Source organism: Mirounga leonina, unplaced genomic scaffold (genome assembly GCF_011800145.1).
Source record: "Mirounga leonina isolate KUSES-001 unplaced genomic scaffold, KU_Mleo_1.0 Mir_127, whole genome shotgun sequence".
Lineage (NCBI taxonomy): Eukaryota > Metazoa > Chordata > Mammalia > Carnivora > Phocidae > Mirounga > Mirounga leonina.
Genome location: NW_023270316.1, coordinates 535,019 through 559,112, shown reverse-complemented (window position 1 = coordinate 559,112; position 24,094 = coordinate 535,019). Strand labels below are relative to the sequence as shown.

At 58.4% G+C, this 24,094-nt stretch overlaps 1 protein-coding gene across 2 annotated transcripts in view; it reads left to right on the top strand.

Moving 5' to 3' along the window:
• The window catches only part of TFDP1 (transcription factor Dp-1), a 40,850-nt gene that overhangs the window by 454 nt on the left and 16,302 nt on the right, over positions 1–24,094 (top strand). For both annotated transcript variants that reach the window (XM_035003002.1, XM_035003001.1), the window contains exons 2-3: positions 315–392; positions 18,564–18,630. In XM_035003002.1, coding sequence (XP_034858893.1) covers positions 381–392; positions 18,564–18,630 — 79 coding nt within the window. In that variant the 5' untranslated portion in view covers positions 315–380. The remainder of the gene's footprint in view (positions 1–314; positions 393–18,563; positions 18,631–24,094) is intronic.

Here is a 24,094-nt window from a genome sequence, read left to right as displayed (position 1 = left end):
CCCCGCGGGCGCGGCGCGGGGTGGGGGCGGCGCTGACCCGACTGCCGGTTTCGGCGCGGGAGGCGCGCGCGCGGCGGCGGCGGCGGTCGGGTGACAGGCCGCCGGGCCGGAAGCCCACCTGTCACGGTGGCCGCGGGCGGCCGCGGGCGCGGCGGGCGGCCGGGCCTTTGTGTGGGCCGGTGGGCTGTACCCGCCGTCGGGGCGCGGGCGCCGGTGGGCAGCCGCCCCCAGGCCGCGCCGCGGGTCTGGAAGGGCGGGCGGGCCGCCCCGGGGTTCTCACTCTTACTCATTTCTTGTCTTTCCGTCTTTCTTAGCAGCAAAATCCGTTTTCTTCTCTGGAGGGTGAACATTTGTAGCGTCGATTGCACGGATCTGGTAACATGGCAAAAGATGTAAGTATGTCTGCGTCGCGCCTCGGCCGTGGCGGTGCGCGGTCCTCCGCGGGGACGGCCGCCGGTCCTGCGGGCGGGGTCTCCCTCTCGGTCTGAGGGTGTGTGTTCAGTGAGGCCGGGCGCTGGGGCCCCGAGCACCTGTTTAGGTGGAGGGCACGCAGTTAGTTCAGCCCCGAGCGCTTGGTTTGGCCTCGTTTTTTTGCCTCAGAAAAATGAAATTTGGTGACTAACGAAATGTGAAAGATCCTACTTCAGCTTTTTCCGTATTTGTCACCAAACTCTAGAATATGTTTGTTCCAAGAAACAGGCTTTTAGGTCCAAAGCCAGTCTGTTTCCTGGGTCCTGTGGCTCTTTGCTGCAGTGTGACCTCAGGCAGCTGTTCCGCGGTCAGCGGTGCCGGGGGCCGCTTAGTGTCTGCTGCCCAGAGTGGACACACGGCCCCGATGAGCGGCACCTGCCTGACCCACGGGCTGTCCTGCATCTTGCAACCCCTCGATAGATGTCCAGCCTGCCCGTCATGCCCCAGAAGGCCTCGCTGGAGGCATGCCCGCGCTCAGCCGCCGTTGGGCACGCGCTGCTGTTAGGCTCCTGCCCTCCAGTGCGGCGTTTCACTTGGCAGAGAGTGTGAGGACACGCACTGCGCCCTGCGTGGTGGGGTTTAAGTTAAAGTCATAATCTGCACACAGTGTGGGGCTGTGGTTATCACCTCTGGTCGCATCTGTTGATGGCTGTGCCCTGTTCCCTGGCATTTGTCCCCCACAGATGCCCGGCAGGTGGTGTGTGCTCAGTAGCAGATGAGGTAGGGGTCTCAGAGGGAGCCTCTGTTGGAGTCAGTGCTGGGGTGAGTGCTCCAGGAAGCCACGTTGATTGACTTTATTAACTGTGTTCGGAGGCTGGGGCACTCCTTGTCGGGAGGCCCTCTTGGAGCCCGTGATGGCCTCTGCAAAGTTCAGGGCAGCCCCCTGGCTGGGTGTCCCTGGAGCTTATAGTGGGTGACACACTGGAGGGTGGAGCGGGGTAGTTGAGGCCGAGAAACGGTGTGAGGAGAAGCAGATGCGAAGGGCCTCTCTGTCCTGGGAGCTGGGGACGTCAGGTGTGGCTGGAACCAGGTCTCAGCAGGGCTGGTGGATCAGGCTGGGATGGGGAGTGTGGTCCAAGGAAAGGCGTTCGGCTTTTCCCCTAACTGCCTTGTTTTTTTAAGTAGGGGTGTGACGTCTGAGTTTGGGAAGAGGGCTCTGGCAGCCAGTGTTGGGGGGAAGCAGCAGGGGTTAATTTAGGAGGTGGCGCTGCAGTTTGAGTAAGTGTAAGATCAAAGCCCATAAGCACAGGCGGGAGCTGAGCCCCTTCCTTGGGTTAAAGGGGGTGGCTGGGATCCCAACTTTACAGAGCTCTGGGGTTTCTGTGGAAGGCTGGAACGGGCTGCAGTTAGGTTCTGGGGGTCATAGTGAAGGACGACAAATGTAGGGGACAGGTAAGGGTCAGGCAGAATTTGCTGAAGAGGATACAGGAAAATGGCGTGGCAGCTTCCTACCTCCAGTGGAGGTCCAGGGACACCAGCAGGTTTTGGGGGCGCTGGACGGCTTGAGCCTGTTCACTGAGGGTGATGGGGTGGTGGGTGTGGGCAGATTTTAAAGGGCAGGAGCCACCCCTCGAGGGAGAGGGGCAGCCAGCTGGAGGGCCTAGGGAGGGGCAGCAGGCCCGGGGCCGCGATGGCCATCCCGACCGGTGAGCTGTGGGCCACGCCGTGGCCCTGGGCGGGCATCTAGGCATGCAGACCGCTGTTGTAGGCTAACCCCCCGAACTGTGTCTCTGGTGGAGGGGCCTGATGTCATCTTCTGGGAAGACCTGTATCTTTTCACTCATCCTGTTGTGGGCGTGTCTCAGTTTAGAATTGACAAGAGCCAGGCGTGTGGCTCCTGTGTGCAGTACGTCTGCCTCAGTTCTCGGCATGTGGGGACGAGGCGAAATGCCCGAGTCGAGGCCAACCTGCTTGTTCTGTTCATGCATCCATCCTGTCCATCCTTCGCTGTTTGATGAGTGCCCGTGCCTGGCGGAGAGAGCCAGGTGTGCCATTCAGCTGCTCTCATGAAGCTTGCAGGGGCCGGGGGGCCTGGAGCAATGGGGGTGGAGGGGGCGCTGCGGGCATGGGGGAGGCCTAGGGGTGGGGGTGTTGGGGCAGGAGGGGAGCCAGGGGTATGGGGGTGCCGCAGGGGTATGAGGGGGCCCTGGGGGCAGGGGGCTGGAGGGGGGGCTGGGACATGGAGGGGCCAGGGGTTGGGGGGGTAGAGGGTGGATGGAGGAATGGGGTTTGCCCAGGGGCAGGAGGGCCTGGGGGGACCCCGGAGGCATGGGAGGGCAGGGCAGGGGTGATGGGGGTGGAGGCCCCGAGGAAGCCGTGCTGTTTCCACTGAAATGGTAGGACAGGAAGAGCGCGGAGGTGGGTGTGTGGGACCTGCAGGAGCCTGGACCTGGAGCCCAGCTGCTCTGGTGCTGAATGCACCTTGTGTTTTCTGTTTCTCGAACACAAATATTTCTGTAGTTTAAAAAGGATATCTAGACAAAACACTGTAATTCCTTTGCTTAAAAAAAACCCTTGCATTTTCTAGCAACGTGAAAATAAGCCAGATTCCTTTGTGATTAGTCTCGAGCGTTGCCTTTTGCAAGCACGTCTCTTCACCTGGAGGTGTGTGTGACAGGAGTGAGTGGGCTGCCGTCAGGTGTCCTGGGGGCAGGACCCCAGCTGCCCTCCTGTTTCCCTGGCTTTACTCTGGGCTGACACAGACAGATGGCTCTGTGGCCTGGGGCAGTGCGTCAGGGTGGAGGCCCGCTGCCTCCCGTCTCCAGGGAGCTGGCTGGGGCAGCAAGGGCTGAGTGGGCTGTAGGCCTTGGACGTTCGTTTACTGGAATTATGTTGGTATAAGCAGGCAACGAAAAATTCAAATGGTAGAAATCGAAATTCCATATTCATACCTGGCATGGATGGAAGAAAGCTCAGCTGGTGCAAAGCACAGTTTGGAAGTGACCGAGACCCCCAGCTCAGTCATTGCCAGAGGTGACCGTGAGCAACAGTTTCGGGATTCACTTCCAGAATTTAATATGAGAGTATTGGCGGGTGCTGGGATCTGGGGCGGGAGTTCCCTGGCTGTAGAGCCTGCCACATGATGATGGTGGTCCCTCCCGCAGTTGGGGACAGCTTTGGAGGCCGACACCTGGGGGTCAGTGCAACCAGCAGAGAACTGCCTCAGGGCCTTCCACCAGCGCCCCCGCGGGACCCCCTGGCTGCGCGCAGGCTGCCCCTCCACGCTCAGCCCGGAAGCTTGGGGCCCTCCATAGATGAGCATCGTGGGCAGCGTTTCTACAGTCCTGTGGAGTCTCGGCCGGGCAAGGCGCATGGTGACATTTCAGTTGCCGCCCCTGGACCGCGTGGGTCTCTGCTCCCACAGCTGTGGACCTGTCCCTCCGTCATGGGGCTCATCACCCGGGGAGGTGAAGACTGTAGATTGTGTACTGATTGATGAAGCTAGGTGTCTGAATTTCGTTTTGTGCCAACCAAGGCTCCTGTGGACACAGATCATGAATGGGGAGGTTCGCCAGGCTGAGGGGACAGTCCCATTTCCAGCCTGAGAAGGGCTCCAGGGGTGAATGTCGACTTCAGAGAAAATACAGACATTGCAGTGGCTTAAACGTGCTCCTTGTATTAGAGATCACCTTCGGGTGAAGTAGGAAAGGGAAGGCGTGTGATGCCAGTGTGTCCGTGTGCCTGCCGTGTGTGTGCACGTGTGGTGTGTGTTGGTGCGGCCCCACAGGGGTTTGTGCATTTTCTCAAGGTCACCGGCAAAGCCCCAGTGGGAAGTCCGTGTTCTGGTCCTCGTCCAGTGCGGTGAAGGTTTGTAAAGAACAGGGAGATAGCTGGTTGTAGACTGGCAGAGGTGCTTCTGCGGGGCCGCCTCTGCAGGCTGCAGGTGTGGGAGCCAGAAGGCCGGCCTGCCTGCAGGGGTCCCGGTCTGGGGCTGCGGGCAGTGCAGTGGTAACTGGAGGAGTGGTCTGTAAAACCCTCTGCAGCGCGCGTGGCCTCCCGTTTCGAGAGCTGGTGTGTGACTCCACTTTGTGTTGTGTGAGTTTGTGGAAAATTCTCTGAATGGTGTCCTCAAGAGCTGGAGACCAAGGAAGAATGCATCCCATCTAAGCTTTGGAGGGTTGATATAATGAGGCCTGCTTTAATACCACTAGGAGACTATTGAGCTTATCTAAAAATACACGTGCCGAGTATCATTTTTCAGACCCAGACCTCGATGGCGAAATGAGGGCTGAAGAAATAAACGCGGTAAAGCAGTAACGTGCAGTTTCCTTCAGTCTTGGCTGCAGAGAGTTGTGGGATCTGATGCTGACTCGTGCAGCGGTGACGTCACATCGGACTCGGAGAGGGGCGTTGGTGGCGTGCCCGCAGGTTACCGAGTGACACGTGCTGGGGTGGCGGCCTTGCTCTTACCCGGGCTTCTCATGGTTCAGACTGGACGTTTTTCCGCGCAGGATGCACTGGGGAAACTCTGGGATGGGGTCCCAAGCAGAAAGTGACAGCTCGATTGAGTGTCAGCCTGGAACATCTCTCTGTCAAACTGTTGGACGAATGAATTCCTGGTGTAAAACTCAAAAGATGAAAGGCGTCCTTCTCACGGTCTCAAACCGTTGGGAAAAGGGCCTGTGGTATCTGCGCGGCCTGGCTGGTGGTGCGACTTCTAGGGGACGCTTTCCTCACAGATCACAGAGCCACCTTTCTGAAAAGCTCTTCTCTTTAAGTGTTTAGAACACCTTATTGCTTTTCAGTGTAGAACAGTTAGGAAGTTCTCATTTGGAATCCATACCAGGCTTCTCCTGTGTTGAGCTTTGCACCTTCTGTGAGGAGGGACTGGGTTTCCAGGGAAGAGCGGGGCAGGGAGGGGTCGCCCAGCAGGTGCTTGCTGAGGGCGTGTCGGCGCTGGCCGAATTAGAGGGGGACCCCCCAGGCACCTTCTGACTCTGTCTTGTGACACGCGAGGGAGGTGTCCGCGGTGGGTTTGGCAGCTGTATGTTTATTCACGGTGGGGAGTTGTAGATGGTAGGCTATTGAAAAGGTGAGGTAAAATGGGAAATCAAAATGGATACAAGCCTAAACACGTTATTTTAAATTCAAGCAAGTATTTATTCAGTCCCCAATCCTTGCTTTAGAGTGGAAGCCCTTTCTTAGCCCACTTGTTTGAATTTCTTGGCTGAACCGTACACATAACATCCAGTGTTAGTGTCTGTCATTTAACCTTCTAGATTGTTTGCAGTTTTTCCAAGGTCTTAATAACAGATGACTAGCACAAAGAGGTGTTTAGGAGCTGCCAGGAGCACAGCCGTGCAGGCCACCCGAGGGTCCTCAGGGAGGGCCGAATGCCCGCCGGTTTGGCAAATGCCCGTCCCGCCATGTGGACGCGCCCTAGGTCCCCCATCTCCAGCGCCGGGGGTTCCCGTGCTTTCCAGCCAGCTCTTCTCAATCTTGCGCCAATCTGTGATGACATCCGGGGCTAAGTCCTCGGTCGTGGAATTGTGCGTGGACACGGGCGGGCACGCGTGTGCGCATGCTGTCTCTGAGAAGGACTGTGCTGGCTTATCCTTACCCATCAGGTTATAGCAGAGAGCTCATCGTAACGACATTCGGTTTGAAATTCGGTGTAAAAGCCCAGAAAAGTTGCTTCCTTTGGTAGGTAAACTTTTAAATTGTGTTTTGTTTTAGTTTGCATCTCTTGACACAAGTTGAATATTTTCCTTTTAAAACGTGTTTCTCTGTGAATTGAGGAGTGTGTCCTGTGCTCATTTTCCTATTCCAGTGTCTGTTTCCTGTTGATTTATTTGCATCCACTCTTTATAAATTAAGGATATTAAACCTTTGTTCATCATTTCACAGCAAAATGTTAACATTAGGTTTGCCTTGGTCATTCTAGCAAGAGTTGTAAATATAAAATGATTTCGTTGTAAACCTATGGGAAATATACCTTGAATTCATACCCTGAATTTTAATGTTAAATACAGATAGTTTTTAGGTAGTTTAAACGTTGGTGCTGTGTTTAATGAGTTAGTGTGTTTTTGTTCATCTTCATTCAGTGTGACCCTCAGGACTGAGGCCCACGTTCAGGACAGCGGCCGGTGTTCGTGTAACTTCCTGAGTAATGACAGTGCAGCATAAGTATAGCCCATCGGGTCTGCTCAGCCTTGCGCAGTATCTTCCTTCCTCTGCTTGGAAGTATTAATGACTTGGACTCTACCTCGGAGGGGTCTTACGTTTCTCTCGTTTCATTTGCTCTTCCGAAAAATGAGGATTTGAGTGACAATATCTTATTCCTCCTGTATTGACAGACCCTAAATCCTGGTTTGCAGGGAGGGAGGATAAAGAGGGAGGTATTTACGTGGGAGTCCAACCTGCAAATTTGTCCCAAGGCTGAGTGCGGGGGTCAGTTTTTAAGTCATACGTGGCTTTGATGCAGCGCACTTTGCAGTTAACCCAGATCATCCAGAAGTTGTTCGTTCCTGGAGGTCATCAGTACTCCTGCCCTTCTGAAACCCTTGCTTTTTTAAAAGTGAGGTACCTTGTTTGTAACGAAATACAGCATAAAAGATGAATGTCTGTCTTAATATTGTCTAAACATGTAGGCTTACAGTAAGATGACTGTGGATTGGGAGGTGTCCCATCCTTGTTTTAGGGTGCCCTGATGTGCCCTCCCCCAGCACAAGCACCAGCTCAGGCAGGAGGGAAGTCACAAAATTACAATCTCATGGGGTTTTGCAACTGCAGAGAGCTTTGAAACGGGGCCTGTAGACCTAGATGCTGGAACACTTCCCAGCCGGAAGTGGGGGCACCCTGGGGGCACCTACCTCCCGTGGGCATACCTCCTCTTTCCTTGACAAACTGGACAGTGGCCCCCATGGAGCTGCATGGCCACATCGTACTTTGAGAGCAGGAGGGGTGAGGAGGTGGTTAGTGTGCAGGTCAGTTTGTTTGATGGCTGAGGCCCCGACCTCTTGTGTGTCCTAGGTCGTTGCTGCAGTGACATATGGCTAGAAACTGTTCACTCTGGAGTCATCACTCCTTCCCCTGCGAGGGGCCCCACCTGGGCCCCAGGGAGCACCTTGGAGGTTGTGAAGGACTGTGGTCCTTGTTCAAGCTCCTGTCCTTAGCGACTTGGTTTTTGTTGAGAGGGAATTTAGGGTCTTTCTGAAAGGGAGAAAGTGCCCTGCAGTAACTTTTCTAGGAGAGAAGTTAGAGTAGCATGTTTTTATTTATTTATTTATTTTTTTAAGGTTTTATTTATTTATTTGACAGCGAGAGAGGGAACACAAGCAGGGGGAGTGGGAGAGGGAGAAGCAGGCTTCCCGCGGAGCAGGGAGCCCGATATGGGGCTTGATCCCAGGACCCTGGGATCATGACCTGAGCCAAAGGCAGATGCTTAATGATTGAGCCACCCAGGCGCCCCTAGAGTAGCATATTTTTAAATTAGCTGATAAAATAAAGACACTCCATGAGCAGAAGTGTCTCCACCTCTGGCTCTGTTACTCCTAGGAGAGCCCTATAGGCCTGGACCCCGCCACCCTCCACCCGAAGCCATGGGACAGTGGGCATTTCCTGGAAATGCTGTCTGTGTCTGGATAGACGCAGTGATTCTGAGCAGACCCACACTGTGGGCTCTGAGTCCAGCTGTCCGTCTTGCTGAGTCTTCAAAGGGCTTGGTGACTCGTTGGTAGAACGAAGGTGACAAGTGTCCTATCCCTTCCTCTCTCGGGGCAGTGAAGATTAAAGGGCCAGGCACATCACATGTCCCGCCCAGCCTGGCAACACTTGGATGGGTTCTGAGAGCGAGGCGTATGGCTTTGAACAGCTTGGGAGCTCATCGCAGGCCCAGGTCTCGTAGACATGCTTCGTGGCTGTGAGTGGTTGGTCTGATCAGAGCTCTGGGGGGGACCCACTCCTAGTGAGGGAATCGGCTCCTTGTTAGGGCCTGAACTTGGGAACTGAGTTGGGGTGCAGGGGGCAGCAGGCTCCTGGAGACGGGGCATAAGGGGGATGCTTCTTCTCCGCCAGGAGCCCAGGGTCCCCAGGCCTGTTTTAGCCCCGTTCCTCACCTCAACCCCAGTCTCTCTGTAGACAAGTCTCTGCCCTGCCTCCTCCAGCTTGCCCTGACTACAGTTTGGACAAATTGCATGGGACGTGGGCAGCGGGAACTCGTCCTGGGTGGATGGAGCCTCTGACCCCTGGGGCTCCCCCTTTAGGGGTTGAGGCTGGGGCTGGGCCATCAGGAGGGTGGGTGTGGGGCAGTTAAATAGCATGGACTTTGGTTAAGGAGAAAAGCACTCAGTGTGGCCATCTGGTTGGCTCAGCCTTTGTCATTATAAAGAAGGCGGACTCCTGTTCTGCTGGGGAATGGCTTACTGATAAATCACATCCTGGCCTGCTGCTTTGTGTTCCACGTTACAAGTCCTCGTCAGGCCCCGGGAGTGAAAATGCAGGACACAACATACCGCGCCACCTCTGTGCAGATCGGCCATAGAAACGCCAGAAAGTGAGATGCAGGCAAATACTTAAACATTGTTTTGGAGTCCTGTTATATTTTCTTCCAGGCAGCTTTGCATTTCTGCGTGCTCTGGAATAAATTTGACATTTTTCTGGCAAAAAGGCAAAGGGTGAAGTGTAGAGTGCGGTCAGATAGGGAAGAAAAGCAGATGCTGTGGTTCCGGCTGCGTCTGTCTAGGAAGGGCGGTACCTCTGGGGAGCGAGAGAGACAAATCCAAGGAGCAACACAGAGCCTTGTGCTTTGGTGTGAGTGGGAGGCCGTGTGCCCATGCTTTCTGAAGTGGGGTGGGGGATCATACTGCAGTGGTTCTGCATTTGGTTGACATTCGGGTCCTGCTTGGCGGGTGGAGTCGGGCAGAGGTAGCTGGAGACACTAATTTGTGCCCCATCTCTGGTGGCGCTCTCCGGAGCCAAGGGGTGCGGGCATTCCCGCGCTGGGAGAGACTGCCCGTCTTGAAGCAGTGAGGAGGATGCGGGAGAGCTTGGCCTGGGCTGTGAGTTGTTCTGCTGACCGTTGGAGGAGGGGGCGGCAGGAACAGCCGTACCTTGTTTGTCAGCTGCTGGTGGGTGGCCCCTGGCAGAGAACCCACGTTCTCACCTGGATTTCAGAGACCCTGGTGGCAGTACTCCCTTCCCCCGGGCCACACCCGCTCCTGCCCCCCACCCCCCCACTTGCTGGGATTTGCAGATTTGACTCCTGCCTCCCAGGTTGCCCCTCACCGATGGACTTGGGCTCTCTCCTGCGGATGTGGGTTTCTTACGGCTGCTCACTGGAGTGCGCTCCTGGCGGCAGCCTGTGTGTGTGCTCTCCAGACTTGCCCTTCTGCTCTCTAGCCACCGCTGCCCTGCCTGGGGCTCGGGGCCAGCTCCCCGGGACCTTCCGTCCTGCTCTGTCCAGTCTGTGGACGTGGACCTCTGTTCCATTGGCTCTTGCCGCCATCTTGGTTTCTTTTCTGTGGTTGCCCCTCCGGGTCCTGACCTCCGATCTGCAGCCTCCAGCCTGCATCCTGACTCGTCCCTCATCACCACTAGATTCGCTATCCTTGGGGCCCGTATCCTTTGTTTTATCCAGACTCACGCTTTATCCAGTTACAAAACAGCGTTTCAGTAAGAATTCAGAGGATATCAGAAAGCTAATGGTTATTGAAAATCATAGTCCAGGGTGACTCCTTTTAATGTGCTGGTAATGATTTGGGGGCTAACTCCCTAGCTGTGTGTGTTTAAACATACGCATCTCTCATACGTTACGTAAATGGACTCCCACATTCTGTTCCCTGCTGTTCGACTCCACAACTCCTCCTAGGTACATTGGCAGGTATAAACAGAAAAACCACTTCCGTGGAACATTAGAGACGTATGGAAGTGCAGAGAGAACGTGGTGCTGACACCCTGCACCGTCCCGAGTAACGCTGCTCCGCCCGCCGGGGGATCGTAAGCCGGTTCCAAACACGTTGTCCTTCCATTAAGTATTCTAGTGTGCATCTCTAAAAATGCCCAAAATAATGAACGATAGTTTGTTAGTATTGTCGGAGAGCTAGCGTCTGGGAGTTTGAACGGTTTGCGTCCAGGGAGAGCCGGTGTTTTGTTTGGCTGTGTCCTCATGTATTTGGTCCTGCTGAGGGCATTTAGGTCGTTTCCGGGAGCTTCCTTCCTTGTAAGCGGAGTTTGCTGGCGGGCGGCTCAGGGCGCCGTCCCTACCGTGGGAGTGCGCTGGTCTCTGCAGAGCGGGCGGGTTGGGTAGAGGCAGGATCTCTAGCTCACGTGTGCTCTTTAGGGCAGGGGCTCGGTCTGAAGCCCCTCTGGGTGTAGTGTTCCTACGTGTTTCCACTTGACCCTTTTGTCCACTTGCAACCTGTTCTTCATGCGATGAACCTTGGCTCTACCTTAGGCTGTTTTGCATAATGTGCCACGTCCGATTGTCACCGTGGTGCCCTTTCTGCGCAAGGACAGAACCCGCGGCAGGTGGGCAGGCAGGTGTCCAGTGCTCAGAGTCGAGGGCACGGGCCTCGGCGCGTCCGCACGCGCGGTCGGTCTAGTCACGGCTTGCCCAGGCGGCCTGGAACTACAGCGTTGTTACCCACGGTTTCTGTGGCTCCAGATTCGGCTGCAGCTGGGCCAGCTCCCAGTCCAGGACCCGAAGTGGCCTGATGGCTTGAGGTCCCTGTGGGCAGGACCGTGCCTAAGCTCACCCGGTCCGCGGCGGGATGCGTTCACTTCAAGGCTGTTGGTTGGAGGCTGCCCTCGGTTCCTGGCCTTGTGGGCCCTCTGCGGGGGTAGCTAATGTTGCCAGAGTGAGGGGGGAAGGGGATGGAGCGAGGCCCACACACTCACAAGGAGCGAGAGGCGAGCCAGCAAGACATGGCTCCTGAAACCTAGCCTGCTTTTGCCGATCTCGTCACTAGGTCAGGCCACACTCAAGGGGAGGAGATCGGGCAGGGCCGCGAAGTTCCACAGGTGGGAGGCCCCTCTCACGTCCCACATTGGATGCAGGCAGGGCGCCCGCAGGCTGTCCTCTGGGCCCGTCCTCGAGGGGCGTCTGTGGCTGGGAGGATGGTGGTGTTGGAGGCTCTGGTCCTGTTTGCTCTGCAGTCAAGTGGTGTTTGCAGGGTCTACATGGGACCCACGGGGTGGAGTGAGGGGCGGGTCCCGCTGTGGGTCCCAGGCCTTCCAAATGCCTCTTGACTCAGGTCCTTCCTTAGATCACCCCTAGAGCTTGTGTTGAGGAGCGTCCAGCATTCTGCGGTGGGATTTGCCATCTGGACGTTTCCGCTCAGTGATGGTGCCATGTGTCCCTCAGGGAGGTTCGGGAGTCTCGTTGGGCCCTGCGTGCTTCTGTGGTGGGATCGCTGCTGGTACTCGGTGTCTTTGCTGCCTCTGTGAGAGGGCCCCACTGCCATCTTTCAGGCCAGGTCACTGCTGGTATGAGGAGCACTGGGGGTGGATCTTCTCGTTCTCCCCGTCACCCCGTCGGCCCATGCAGGGGCCCCCAGCAGCAGCTGCGCACTCCGTGCTCCTGCGGCCCACAAGTGCTTCTGATGCTGTGGTTGGGGCGCTGGCCGCCGCTGGGGGCCCTCTGGAAGGAGAAAAGTCAGGAGCAGAGCTGAGGGCGAGGGCCGCAGAGGGAGGTTCCTCTCTCAAGGTCCTTGTGGATGCTTTCCAGACGCCTGGACAATGGCACCTGCTGGTGTTGTGTGAATATCAGTGAGGAGATGGGTGTGTAGGCTTCTCTTTCTGTGCTGGCTCTTCCAGGTTTGCACGTCCTCGTGACACCGTTTGAAGCCTCAGCTCTTCATCCCCTCATTGGCCCCGTCTTGGTGTTTTCGTGCTTCTGTCTTGGAACTATGTCTGCGTTTCAGTTGGCAAACTGCCCGGCCCACTGCCTCTTCTAGGAAGTGAAGTTCTGTTGCGGCAGTCTTGCCGTTCGTTGGAGACCTGCTGGGGCCGTGTGGGGGCCGCCGGCACTTCCCAGCCTGCCCCGGGCCGGTGTCCTGCCCGCGGGGCTTCTGCTCCAGCAGGGCTCGGGGGCAGCAGGAAGGAACTGGTACGGGAGTGAAGGTGCGCAGAGAGGCAGCGGGACGTGTGGGGCCTGCCCGCCCGGCCCGAGCTCAGGGAGCGGTGAGGCTGCGCCCTGCAGCCCGGCTCTGGCTTCATGTCCGATGCGCCCCGGCGGGCGCAGGCGGGCCCTCCGCCCCGGGGCTGTGTCTGCTGTGGGGCCTGGCCACTAGGGGGCAGCGAGCGGCCCCGGGGGCGCAGGACCGCCAGGGCTCACGGCCTGTGCGTGACGCCTGGAGCTCCGTGACGTCCTGCTGGTTCTGCTGAATTACCTAGAGTGTCCCAGCCCCGATTCCGTCGCGGCTCCGTCGGCTCGGCGTCCCGTGCAGCCTTGTGCTTTGGTGCTGTGAGCGGGTCCTCGGAGCCACCGCGGGAGCAGATTGGCAGTCGCGTTTCCACTGAGTAGCAAACACGACAGGATGAACGATGTTTGTGAGAAACACTGAGGTGAGCTGTGGCCGAGTGCTTCTGCTTCTGGTTTACGTGTTTACACAAATTTAGCATTTTGGTGTTTTCTTACTGGAGGGAAGGTTTGCACCTTCAGTATGAAGATTTTGGAGAAAAATACATCCTGTGCACTTACCTTAAAATTAGCCGCAGCTTCAGCCTGTGTTCCGATGCTTGTAGTCGCCTCCGTGCGGGTCTCGCCTCTGGGCAGAAGGCAGGAGGGCCGTGGGTGGTGTGGCCGCGGTACTTTGCTGGGCCCGGTCTGGGGTGTGGCTGAGGCTGTTGTATTTCCTAACTGGACCTGTACCAGCGGGTTCGTGTTGGAGCATCGCAGGGAGGCTGTCACCGACGTGTTGGCGTTTCCTCGTGTGGAAGGCGCGGGCGGGGCGTCGCTCGTGGCTCTGGGCAGAGGAGCTGAGCGCGTGGGCGTGGCACACCTGGGCCGCCGCAGGAAGGCCGCGTGTCCGTCCTCGTCCTCACGGACAGACAGGAAGCAAGCGTGAGACCACAGAGCGGTAAAGAAGGAGCTCCGGGAGTGGGCACCTTTCTCAGGCCGCACCGCACACTCAACACAGACGTCAGCGTTGACTTCGTCGAGTGTGGTCTCAGCCTGCGTTATAATGCGCGTCCTCGGGAAGGGAGTCTCCCCACGTGTCTGCTGCGCCCCCCTCGTAGACCTCATCACCTTTGGGCTGCTGCTGACGACCCTGGCGGTCCTGGCCCCCGGGGCCACTCGGAGCCCCATGGTCGCGGGCAGGTGGAGACGACTCGTCCCCCGGGTGCGGGTGTTTAAAGGTTTGCACGTCATGCTGTGATTCTTGTGAGGCTGTGAGGGAGGTGGGCTCGCACTGCTGACCTCGTCCTGCAGGTGGGGACTCGCCCAGGGTGGGCGGCCGCTCCACAGGGGACGGCAGCGAGGGAGGGGCGCCTGCGCGGGGGGTCTCACAGCTGTCGCACAAATCAGATCCACAGTAGCGAGCTCTTCTCAGGAAAGGTGATGGTAATTTCCTGCTGTACTAGGTCGGGTCTTGCCGCACCTCACCACGGTCAGCCCCAGAGGTCTTTATCAGGTGTTCTGTGTCCTTTGGGACTCACACCCCATGAAGGGGGCGGTGTTTTAGAAAAGCACCATTAGGGGAAGGCTGAGACCGGGACCTGGGGGTGGCGGTGGGGTTCTGGGTGATGATGCTGGTGACCTTTCCATATGTCCCTGAATTTGTGTGGTTCAGACAGACCTGCTTCTCTCCTGAACTCCACGCCACCCTCATGCTTCTGCCGAGCGATGCCCAGTGCCCCCCGCACTCCACTGTACCAGCTGCTGCGCGGGAGGGGAGCGGCCCTGGGGGGCTGTGCACCTGCAGGCGCGGTAGACACACAGCCTGGAACAGGCAAGTGTGTCCCCCTGAGTTGGTCAAGCCCAGAAGTGATTTCTCATCTTCCCAGAGCGGAATCAGGGGGACGAGCTGGGTGGGCCCTGGATTCAGGCTTCATTTGGGAACTGGGTTGTGCAGTGAGTGTGGGCATTCAGGCAGGATGAACCAGCACCGGAACCCGCTTAGGTCATCCATACGTGGAAGCTGGTTGACCCCGAGAGTCTGTCCGGCTCTGGTGTCGCCGGCTGTCAGGCCTTTGCTGGCTGGGCCATGGGCGGCGATCCAGCCCAGCCGGGGGCCGCGGGGCCCGCTTGTTCCCAGGCCGCCGCTCCCTACGGACGGACTTGAGAAGTGCTGTTGTCTTTGTCTGAGGTCAGGAAACCCAGATAGCTCATTTTGCTCATGACTGTTTGTCTGTGATAATTGGTAGTTAGGCATCTTACACCAGGAAATTTGGGCCAAATCTGTGTGCTCTGGTTAGAGTTTGCTTCAAAAGTACTTTCAGTGACTTCCCAGTTGGTGAGAAGCACTTTCTCTTACGTTCTAGAGAAAAATCGTTGATCCCTGTGGAACAGACGACCCCAGAGCTCAGTGGTTAAGGGAACAGTAAACGTTTCTTCTCCCGCACGGTTTCCGTGGCTCAGTCTGGGAGTGGCTGGGTCACAGTGGACACACTGCCCGGGTCGGCAGCAGCCAGAAGGCGTGTGCCTGGAGCGTCTGCCTCCGTGGTGGCCGCCCCCGCGTGCCTCGCCACCTCTCCTCACGTCCCACCACACCCCCGGGCGAGGAGAGGGCTGTCGGGTGGCGTGGAACCCTCCTGGGGCCTGGCGTCCCGCCCCGGCCGCAGCGCCGGGGGCCCGCGGGTTCCCACGTTTGAACCGTAACAAGGGCACCGTCCCCCAGGCTTGGTTTGTAGGTGTTCTGCATCGTGTTCTCCACATCACCCATGAGCGTTGAAAGTAGCTAATTTCCTTAGTGAAGAGCAAGCTTGCACCTCCTGTGATTCTGACACGTTGTGTCCCGAAACAGATCATTTCTGTGCCTGGAAGACTTGCCGTGGGGTAAACTGGTCACTGTCCTGAGTGCGGACCATGCAGGCGTCCACAGGAGCCAGTCACCAGCTGCTTGACTTCTCCCTGGTCCAGTTTACTGTCCTGTAGGTCTTGGCTTGGGAATAAGGCAGGTGTGTATTTTACTGACCTGGCAGCTCTCTGGGAAGTTGATCCCGTTCCAGAAGCGGCCCCCGGGTCCGTAGCACTCAGGCGGTGTCGCGGCTGGGGCGCTGCCAGCGTCTGGTGGTTGTGGCCCCTGGTCTGCTGGCCTAGCAGGGAACGGCAGCCCCGTCAGACAGTCTTCCTAGCCCAGTGTCAGGACTGGCGCTGCTGGGACAGCCTGCTCTGGACGCGGCAGCCTCTTTGTGCCAGGCCACCGCGCCTCACCGGGCTCTCACGGACCAGACTGGGGGCTGGGCCCTGCCTGCTGCATACGTGGAGAGGGGGGGCCTCGCCGACCGGGGCTGCCCACTGTAGAAGTGCAGCCCCCTTCTTGCAGGAGCTCTTTCGGGGTGCAAGACGCAGAAATGTGTCTTGCCAAGCGGGATTCACCTTAGGGTTTTCCTGGTGCCATGGAGCAGACACGATGCTTGTGGGTGGGTCTCTTGTGCAGGGCTCGGGTGGCTCCCTTCATCCTCTTCGCTCTGCCAGTGTCTTCCTTTATGTCCTGCTCTGTATGTTCTCCAGTGAGTCCTCAGCTCCGGCTCATGACATTGAGACGGTAGGGAGCGACTGGCCCCCTCGTCGGTTCCCAGACTTGCCAGAAAGGGCCGTCCAGGCTGCTCGTTGATGGCTCCTGCAGGCGGCGTGTCGGGGGGGATGCAGCCTTCTCCAGGGAGGCCAGGCTGCTCTGACTGATGACGTGAGTCGGACTGGGTGTCCCCCAGGGGGTCCTGGGGCTGCCCAGCTTGGTTCCCGATCTGGGTTGTGAGGGCTTGGTCTCCAGGGTTGTGCCCCTGCTGTGCCGACTGGGATCGCCATCTCTGCGGGAGGGGCGGCATTCTTGGCATTCCCATGAGCGGCCAGGACCGCCGCGCCCAGTGACCGCCGGGCGGGAGCCGCACATCCAGTGTCAGGCAGACGTGGGGCCCCACCGGTCCCACCTTGGCAGACCCACGCAGGCAGTGACGGCCTTGTTCTCACCGGCTCTGGCATCCGCTTGTGCATCTGCTCTGGTGTGGACGGATGGTGGACAAGGAGGTCAGGGCCGCTGTCCGTGGGGCTGAGGAGCCCTTGGGGCCGTGGGGGGGGGGGGGGGAACTGGCAGCACCCGTTATGTGCAGGGGGCCTGGGGCCGTCGGACAGGCGCTGCTGTCAGCGTGGGGGCTGAGGCTCTCGCTCTGGGGTGTTTGGTGTCCTGTGGCTCTGGGGCACTTTGAGCCTGTTTGCTGGGACCGGCCTAGCCTGGTGCAGGCCCCCTGGCCCAGAGTGAGTCGCTCTGCTCCTCCAGCAGGTGGAGAGTCCGCTTCACCCACCTCCTGGCTGGTGAGCTTCTAGCCCAGCCAGGCCTCAGGCTGTGATCGTCCTCATGGGCACGCACTTGGCTCCCTCAGTTTCTGTGGGAAGGTGGGGTTTTGGAGAGTCCGGGAAACGTGGCCCATGTGGTGTTGCCAGGCTCAGAGGCCATGCAGGTGGCCCCTCACCCACGCGGGCCTGACTTCCATCTCCACTGAATTCAGCGGGTCAGGATGTACGCTCTAAATTCTTGTGTGGATTGTGCATTTGGGTGCCTTTGGTTTGTTCACTGTGCACCCAAAGGAGGCAGTGCACCCATGCCCGGGATGCGGCAGGGCCCGAGGTGGGTGGTCTCCCGTGCCAGGCCCAGGCGAGCTGTGCGCGTGTGCTCTCCCGGCTTGTCGCTGCCACAGGTGTGCTTGGGACGTGTCCCCCTGGAGGCTAAGCCGTGCCCCTGGGGACTGCATTTGCTCAGGGTGGGAAGGCAGTGGGGCTTCCTGGAGAAGCAGGATGGCGCTGGAAGCTGTGCTCAGACCCCCTCACAGGCTGGCCTGTGCTCACACAGCCCGCGAAGAAAGCCCCGGCACACAGCCATGTGAGCTTCTGTGGGTGTGTGTGAGGTGAGTGTGGACACAGGCGTGAGTCCCTGAACACCTGGGCCGCGGGGTCTCCTGGGCGTTCTTGGGGGTGCTCCCGCCAGGCCAGGAATCCCACTGGCCTGGTCGCTGGAGGTCAGAGGCGAGGGCAGGAGGGAGAGCCTTGTCTGCTGGGCTCGACTGACCCGTGTGGTGGTTCGTGTGCGTGCGTGTGGGTGAGATGCCCGTGTCTGTATGGATGTGTGTGCTCGTATGCGTGTGAGGGAGTGAGTGTGTGTAAGCATGTGCCCACAGGTGCCCGCGGCAGGGCGGGAGTCAAGAGGCTCGGCTCCCCAGGACCCCCGTCCCCCCAGGCAGGAGCACGTGTGCTGGCCCCGTGCGGCATGCACACGCCCTCTGCTGGACTCGGGACTCCAGCAGTGCAGGTGCCCACGACTCACTGCTTCCCGTGGGAACCGAGATAAGCAAAAGCAGAAAGCAAGGCAGCAATCCTTCCTAGGCCTGGACACCTCCTCCTGTAGCGTCCTGGGGGCCCCTGCAGGCCCTTCCTGCGCACCGTGCGTTGGGACGTTGCTTCCTGGTGCCCCCAGCGTGCTTGTGCGGGCGCCCTGCTCACGAGGCGGGGGTGCCCCGGTCGCCAGGCGCACCCTGCGGTCCTGCTGTGCCCGACTCCTGCACACCGCGGTACGTTTCCCCAGCTGCAGGAGGAACTGCTGTGCCCGGGGCTCTGACCCAGCCCTCTCCTCGGGCCCCGTTACCAGGCTGCCCTCAAGACGGTCAGACGAGTTTCCACGTCCACCCAAGGTGTGCCCTGCCAGTCTCAGGCATGCCGTCTGATGCATATGCGGACTTCATCTACGAAAGCTGTGTTTCATTAACGCGTCAAGGGCTAAGCTTCGAAGGCAGACCTCTTCGAGTGAGCTTTTCTCTGCGGAGTGTCCAGCCACAGAGCTCAGCGGTGGGAGGCCCTGCTCTCCCTGCATGGCATCCTGCCCTTGTTTGCATAACTGTGACCATTGTACCTCTTAATGCTTTATTTTACACCGCCCTCAGACGGGCTGGCTTGTCGCTCTTTCAGACGTGCTATTTACTGTCCTTGTTGCTTTCTGCAGGCCGGTCTAATTGAAGCCAACGGGGAACTCAAGGTCTTCATAGACCAGAACCTTAGTCCTGGAAAAGGTAAGGCGTCTCTTTCTGAAATACAGTTCTGTTGATAAGAGTGTTGAGTTTGGTGTGTTTGTGAATTTCTCTGGTGTGAGAGTCCTGGTCAGCGGTGGGGACCCTGCTGCGGGAGTGCTCTGGCCCAGGGCCCCCGATGGAAGGGGTGGTGTGGTGTTCGGAGCTCAGCTGGACACGCCACCTGCGGGCACACGGCAGCGGTGGAGTTCATCTTGGTCTGTAAGTCATACGGTTCGCAGAAGTTCGGGAATGTGAACAAGTGCGGAGAACCCAGGGCATGTGCTTTCCCCCACCTCAGGGCCGCCGCGAGCCCTCCAGGTGTCAGCTCTGGACACGGGCGCCGACCAGAACAGACTCGAATCCAAAGCTTATGGTGCATACCTCGTGTGCGGACGAGCGTCCTCCCCGTCAGGAAGCTGTGTGTGTATGTTCAGGGGCAGGCGCGGAGGTGGATTGGTCGAAGCCCGTTCTCCCCCCGGGGCCCCACGGCTCCCCCCGTCGAGTGACCGTGAGGAACGTCTGCCAGTATGTTTGAGCCCACTGCTTGTTTCCTTGGGTGGACTAGCCGTGGGAGCGCCAATCAGAGGAGATGGCGGCTGCCCGCCGGCTGCCCGTAGCACTCGGTCACTTCCGCCACCTCTGCTCTGCCTGCATCAGCCGGATGGAGGTCCGGACACGGGATCTCTTGGCTGCTGAAACGGGTGCTGTGTCCCAGCCCCTTCCCGTCCATCTGTTGCCGGTGAGTGGGATAGGAGCCCAGCCGTCTCCTGCCCTGTGGGGCCCTTCCTGTGTGGGTCAGCAGGCCGGCGTGGTTTGGGGTGGCGGGCTTATACCCTGTCCCCTCTGTTGCTTTGGGACGTCACACCTTCAGATGCCCACGGAGGCTCTCGTGCCCTGCAGGGCCCCCGGCCTGCGCCCTGTCCAGGCTCCGCTGGTCTTCCTTGTCCCACTGGCCGCTCTCCCCCAGGACGGGCCATGGGTCCGTGCGTGCTCTCCTGGTTTCTCTGTTTTCAGAAGGTCGTAAGCAGTGTCCCGCTTTTCTGTGGATCCCTTGCTCTTTCGCTTCCTGTACAAGAACGGAGAGCCCGCTGAGGGGTTCAGCGTGTGCAGACGGTTTATCTCGATGGCTTTCACCGTTCACAGATTGCCTGAGTGAGAGACGCTGTAGTGAAACTGACAGGACCCTTAGAATTTCAGGAGTTGTAGGCATGACGTGTTCTGTTAGAGTGATGAAGCAGAAATAATCGTGAAAAAAGTCCACAAACTTTGCTCCCTTGGAAATACGGAAATCTTTTCTTCAGGTGTTTACCTTGAATGTCTTTGTTGTTTGGATGCTCTGAGAGTCTCACTTATTACCACATGCTGCTTGTCTCCTTTTCCTTCTTACGAGGGCTTGCGTCCTGCGGAGTCCAATGGTGAGGCAGGGGGTTGAATTAGACCAGAAAACAGCTTCTTGAGTTCATTAGAATATTCCGGTGTTAGCTGCTTGCACTGTTTAATGTATTTCGTGTCCTTCTTGGGTGTGGTCTGGCTGCTCTGCAGCCCCCTTATCATGCCCGGGGCGCTCCCCCAGCGGTTCCGTGCTCCACTCATGGCTGGACGCAGAAGAGCTGCCCCTCGAGGCTCTCCTGGCTTCTGCCTCTGCTTCTGCACCTCTGCTGGGACCAGCATGGCCTCCCAGGTGCTTGCGCTCCTTGCCTTCTTCTGGGGCTCCTGCCCCTGCACCTCAGGGGTGTTCTGGGTGCGAGAAAGCCCATGACCACATCTCTGCGACCTGCTCCCTAGCTCTGGCCCTGCCTGTGCAGGCTGAGTGCCGCCAGGCTTCTGCACTTCTGATCAACAGAGCTGTTTGTCTGTCAGACGGGCAGCCCGGTGCTGTTCTGGCCGTGGACGGAGCAGGACCAGGCTGTCTGACTGCTCAAGCTCCGTCCCATCCTGTCTGCCCGTCGAGACCGTTTCCACCCGCATTCCCCTTTGCTTCGGGTTCAGGAGTTTGAAGGGTAATTTCTGGCAGTGTGGTGCTGACTTGAGCTCTTCACTTTGGGTCGTTCACTGGTGTTTCATTAGGTTGAGGAGCCCGTGGGGGTCACACTGTGTTGTCTGATTCAGCGGTCACTGCAAGGCACTTCCCGAGGAGGTTTGGCAAAGGCTCAGCCAGGGTCGTGGTGAGTGAGGCCCAGACCCTCCGGCACAAGCTTATCCGGGAGCCCAGGGGCGTGGCCGGCAGTGTGTGCCCAAGAGCTCTTGCTGGAGTGACCTTGAGGGGCAGGAGGGCTGCGGTCCGGCCCGGTGCAGGCTGGGCGTTGAGGGGCAGGGGCCGGTCTCCTTTTGCCCCCACCGCTGTGCCCCTGCACCCCACATCCCCATGCCCTGCACCCCTGCGCCCCGCACCCCGTGCCCTGCACCCCACACCCCTGCACCCCGTGCCCCTGCGCCCCGCACCCCTGTGCCCCGCGTGTTGCACCTGCAGGGCCAGCCTGCCACTGCTCCCAGGTCCACCCAACGAGAATTTGGGAATGGGCCGGCATCTGAGTTGTGCTGGGCCTGGGCACTCACGGGGTCCCTACTGCCCTCGGCTGGGGTCAGTGAGCCCCTTCTGAGACGAGGCCTCCTCCTTGCCTCCTGTGTTGTGCTCCTGTCCAAGCTCTGGCTTATGATGCCCCCCCCGCCACGGGGGTCCCGTGCGCTCCCATGTGGGGCTTGTTGCTCTTGCCCTGTTGTGTCCTGACCGCGACTCTGCTTCGCCTGCCTCTTTTTGCTGCTGTGTGTGGCCCATTTCCAGATCCCAGCGTCCCACAGGCTTCTCCAGAAGCAGGGCCTGTGGGAGGCACGTTGCGAGTGTGAGAGAGGCTCGTTTGGTGGAATTGGCCCACGTGACGAGGGGGTTGGCAGGTCTGAAATGTGCAGGGCGAGCCGGCGGGCTGGACGCAGGCAGCACTCCTTCCTCCTTGGGGAAACCTGGTTCTGCTCTGAAAGCCTTGGTCTGGTTAGGTGGTTCTGGAGGGTGGTCTCCCTTCCCTGAAGTCGGCTTACTGGCTCCAGAGAAGCCGCCGGCTGGCCTGCAATCGGATAGCTGGGGATGGGCACCTTGGCAAGTGGGCACATCAAGTCGGTCATCACAGCTTTCTGCACCCACCGGCCCTGAGGACCAGAGCCCTGGCAGTCGGAGACGGGGAGTTTCTATGTGTGCAGTCTTGGTCGTGACGGCGTCGGTCACTTCCGGTGTCTTGCCCGTGGCGTAATGCTGTGTCAGCCTTCGCACGTTTGTTCCGTGTTTTGGGCTGATGCTCAGGAGTGGAAATCGGATCACGTGGCACGTGTGTGGGGCTGCACCATTTTGCATCTGCACCAAACACGTGAGCGCCCCAGGCCCTGCACACCTGCAGCAGCACTCCCCCTTGCCGTGTTTTGGGTTCTGGTGGCCCCAGTGGGTCTCCGCCATTTCGCTCCTGGGCCTGCCCTCCTGGTAGGGGTCTGTCAAGGGGCTTCGCTGGCCCACTTTCTCTCCGGTGTTCCTACTTGGTTCTCTTCTTCCAGCCATCTGGCTGCTACTCTGGGGCTCAGGCCGCCATCCCCTGCCACGCGTGCACCCTCCCCCTCCCGATGCACCTGCTGCCTGCCTGGGGCCACAGCTCACGTGCGGGTCTCTGGCTGCAAATCCTTGCTTGCACCCTTCCAAAAAAATTTTTCTTTATTAGACACACAACACATGCTCCCTGAAGAAACCCCGAGTTACCTGAGTACAGTTAAAGTGTGTCTTCACCATTCCATAAACACTTTCCTGACATGCAGTGTTGGGGCGTGTCATGCTTGCGTGGGTGCTCATCCAGTCCCTGCAGCGTGTGACTTAACACTTGGCTGTCGCTGGGCCATTCCTGGAGTTTCTAGTGCCGCCTTTTTGGTGGAGAGCTGTGATACCTGTCGACTGTTGACAGAGACCCGTCTTCTCCCCAGAGAGCTCTGTGCCCGCATGTGCTCCGTGCCGGGGGCAGGCCTGTCTCTGCGGAGCGCTGTTCCAGGGTCCGTGGCCGCGTCTGGCAGGTGAGAGGCCATCGCCCGCGGCTTGCGGCACTGTGCTTCTGCTTCGGTGGTGCCTCTCCTCTTAGAAGGGCTCTGAGGCAGGAGAGATGAAATTTTGGGGGTGCTGTGTGGCTGAAAACGTGGCATCGCTGTGTAATCCTTGAGACGTGGTGACTGCACCCTCCCAAACACACACACACCTGTGCACACGTGGGTCCGTTCAGGCTGGTGTTTGTGCGGCAGTTTGGAGAGGGGCCTCGCTGCAGGAGGAAACGGCAGGACTCGCTCAGCCCCTCAGAGGCTGCCCTCTTGGGGAACGTGGAGTAGAGGCATCGGCTTGTTCTCTCCTCCCAGCCGTTCGAACCCAGAGGACGCCTGGAGCACGGAGTGACGTCCCAGCCTCTGAGCCCTGCTGCTGGGCTTGCGATGGTGACCAGCCACAGTGCCCAGAAGAGTGCGCACTGAGCACATGAATGGTGAGGGTGTCGTCGACCCGCCTCGGTCAGAGCGGGCATCCTGAGACGCGGCGCACCTCCGCTCAGACCAGGGGAGCCCCTGCAGAGCCTGTTTCCCCCTTTCAGGGTGCTCAGCTGGTGAGCAGCGAGCGAGGGAGGCGATGTGGCCGCCGCAGTGGCCCTAGGAGCAAGCCTGTCCTGGAGCTGCTGCCGTCGCCTGGGGCGGAGCCGTGCCCACCGCGGGCACATTCTGGTGGCCCTTTTGGCCATATCAGCGTACGCAGTATCTGTAGTATGGTGGGCAAAATAGTAACTCTTAAAACGTTAGGTTCTCAGAAATTAAAAGTGGTTAAAATTGTTTTCAAGAAAACATTCAGCGTTATGATCTTAAAACCTATAGATACTAATGGATTGTGATTACTAATTACAATATGTTTGCGTAGTATTTTTAGGATCCTTTTTCTGTTAGCGGTTACAGCAATTCAGACCATATGTGTCCCTAATGCATTTTTTTGCCAGGAAAGGAATCATCCATTTCATGATGTTATATTTGAAAATATCGTGTTATATAGTTCCCTTAATCAGAGGCTTTAAGTGCGTTTTACAGTTAAAATAATACTATTTCTAGTGAGTAGATTTCTAGGCTGTTGTAATCTCGCCCGTCTTGTAACTGAAGTGTGAGTTCCTGAGCTCTGTAAGTGGGTTGTGTGTGTGGCGGTCTTTGTCGGAAGAGGATGTTAAACATTCTAATATCTGTGACCGGATTGAACCAGAAATGAAATCCCATCCTTGAGATTGACAAAAAGGGCTGTGTCTTCCTGAGTCAGCAGTTGGCAGGAACCTGGGAGAGGGACACTGGTTGCTGGGGCGTGTGCTCATACATGTGGGCACATGCGTCTGCTGGGGTGCGTGTGTATGTGTGTGCGTGTGCCGGGGTGTGTTCCCATGCACGTGTCCGTGTGTGCATGTGTGTGCGTGCGTGTCTGCCG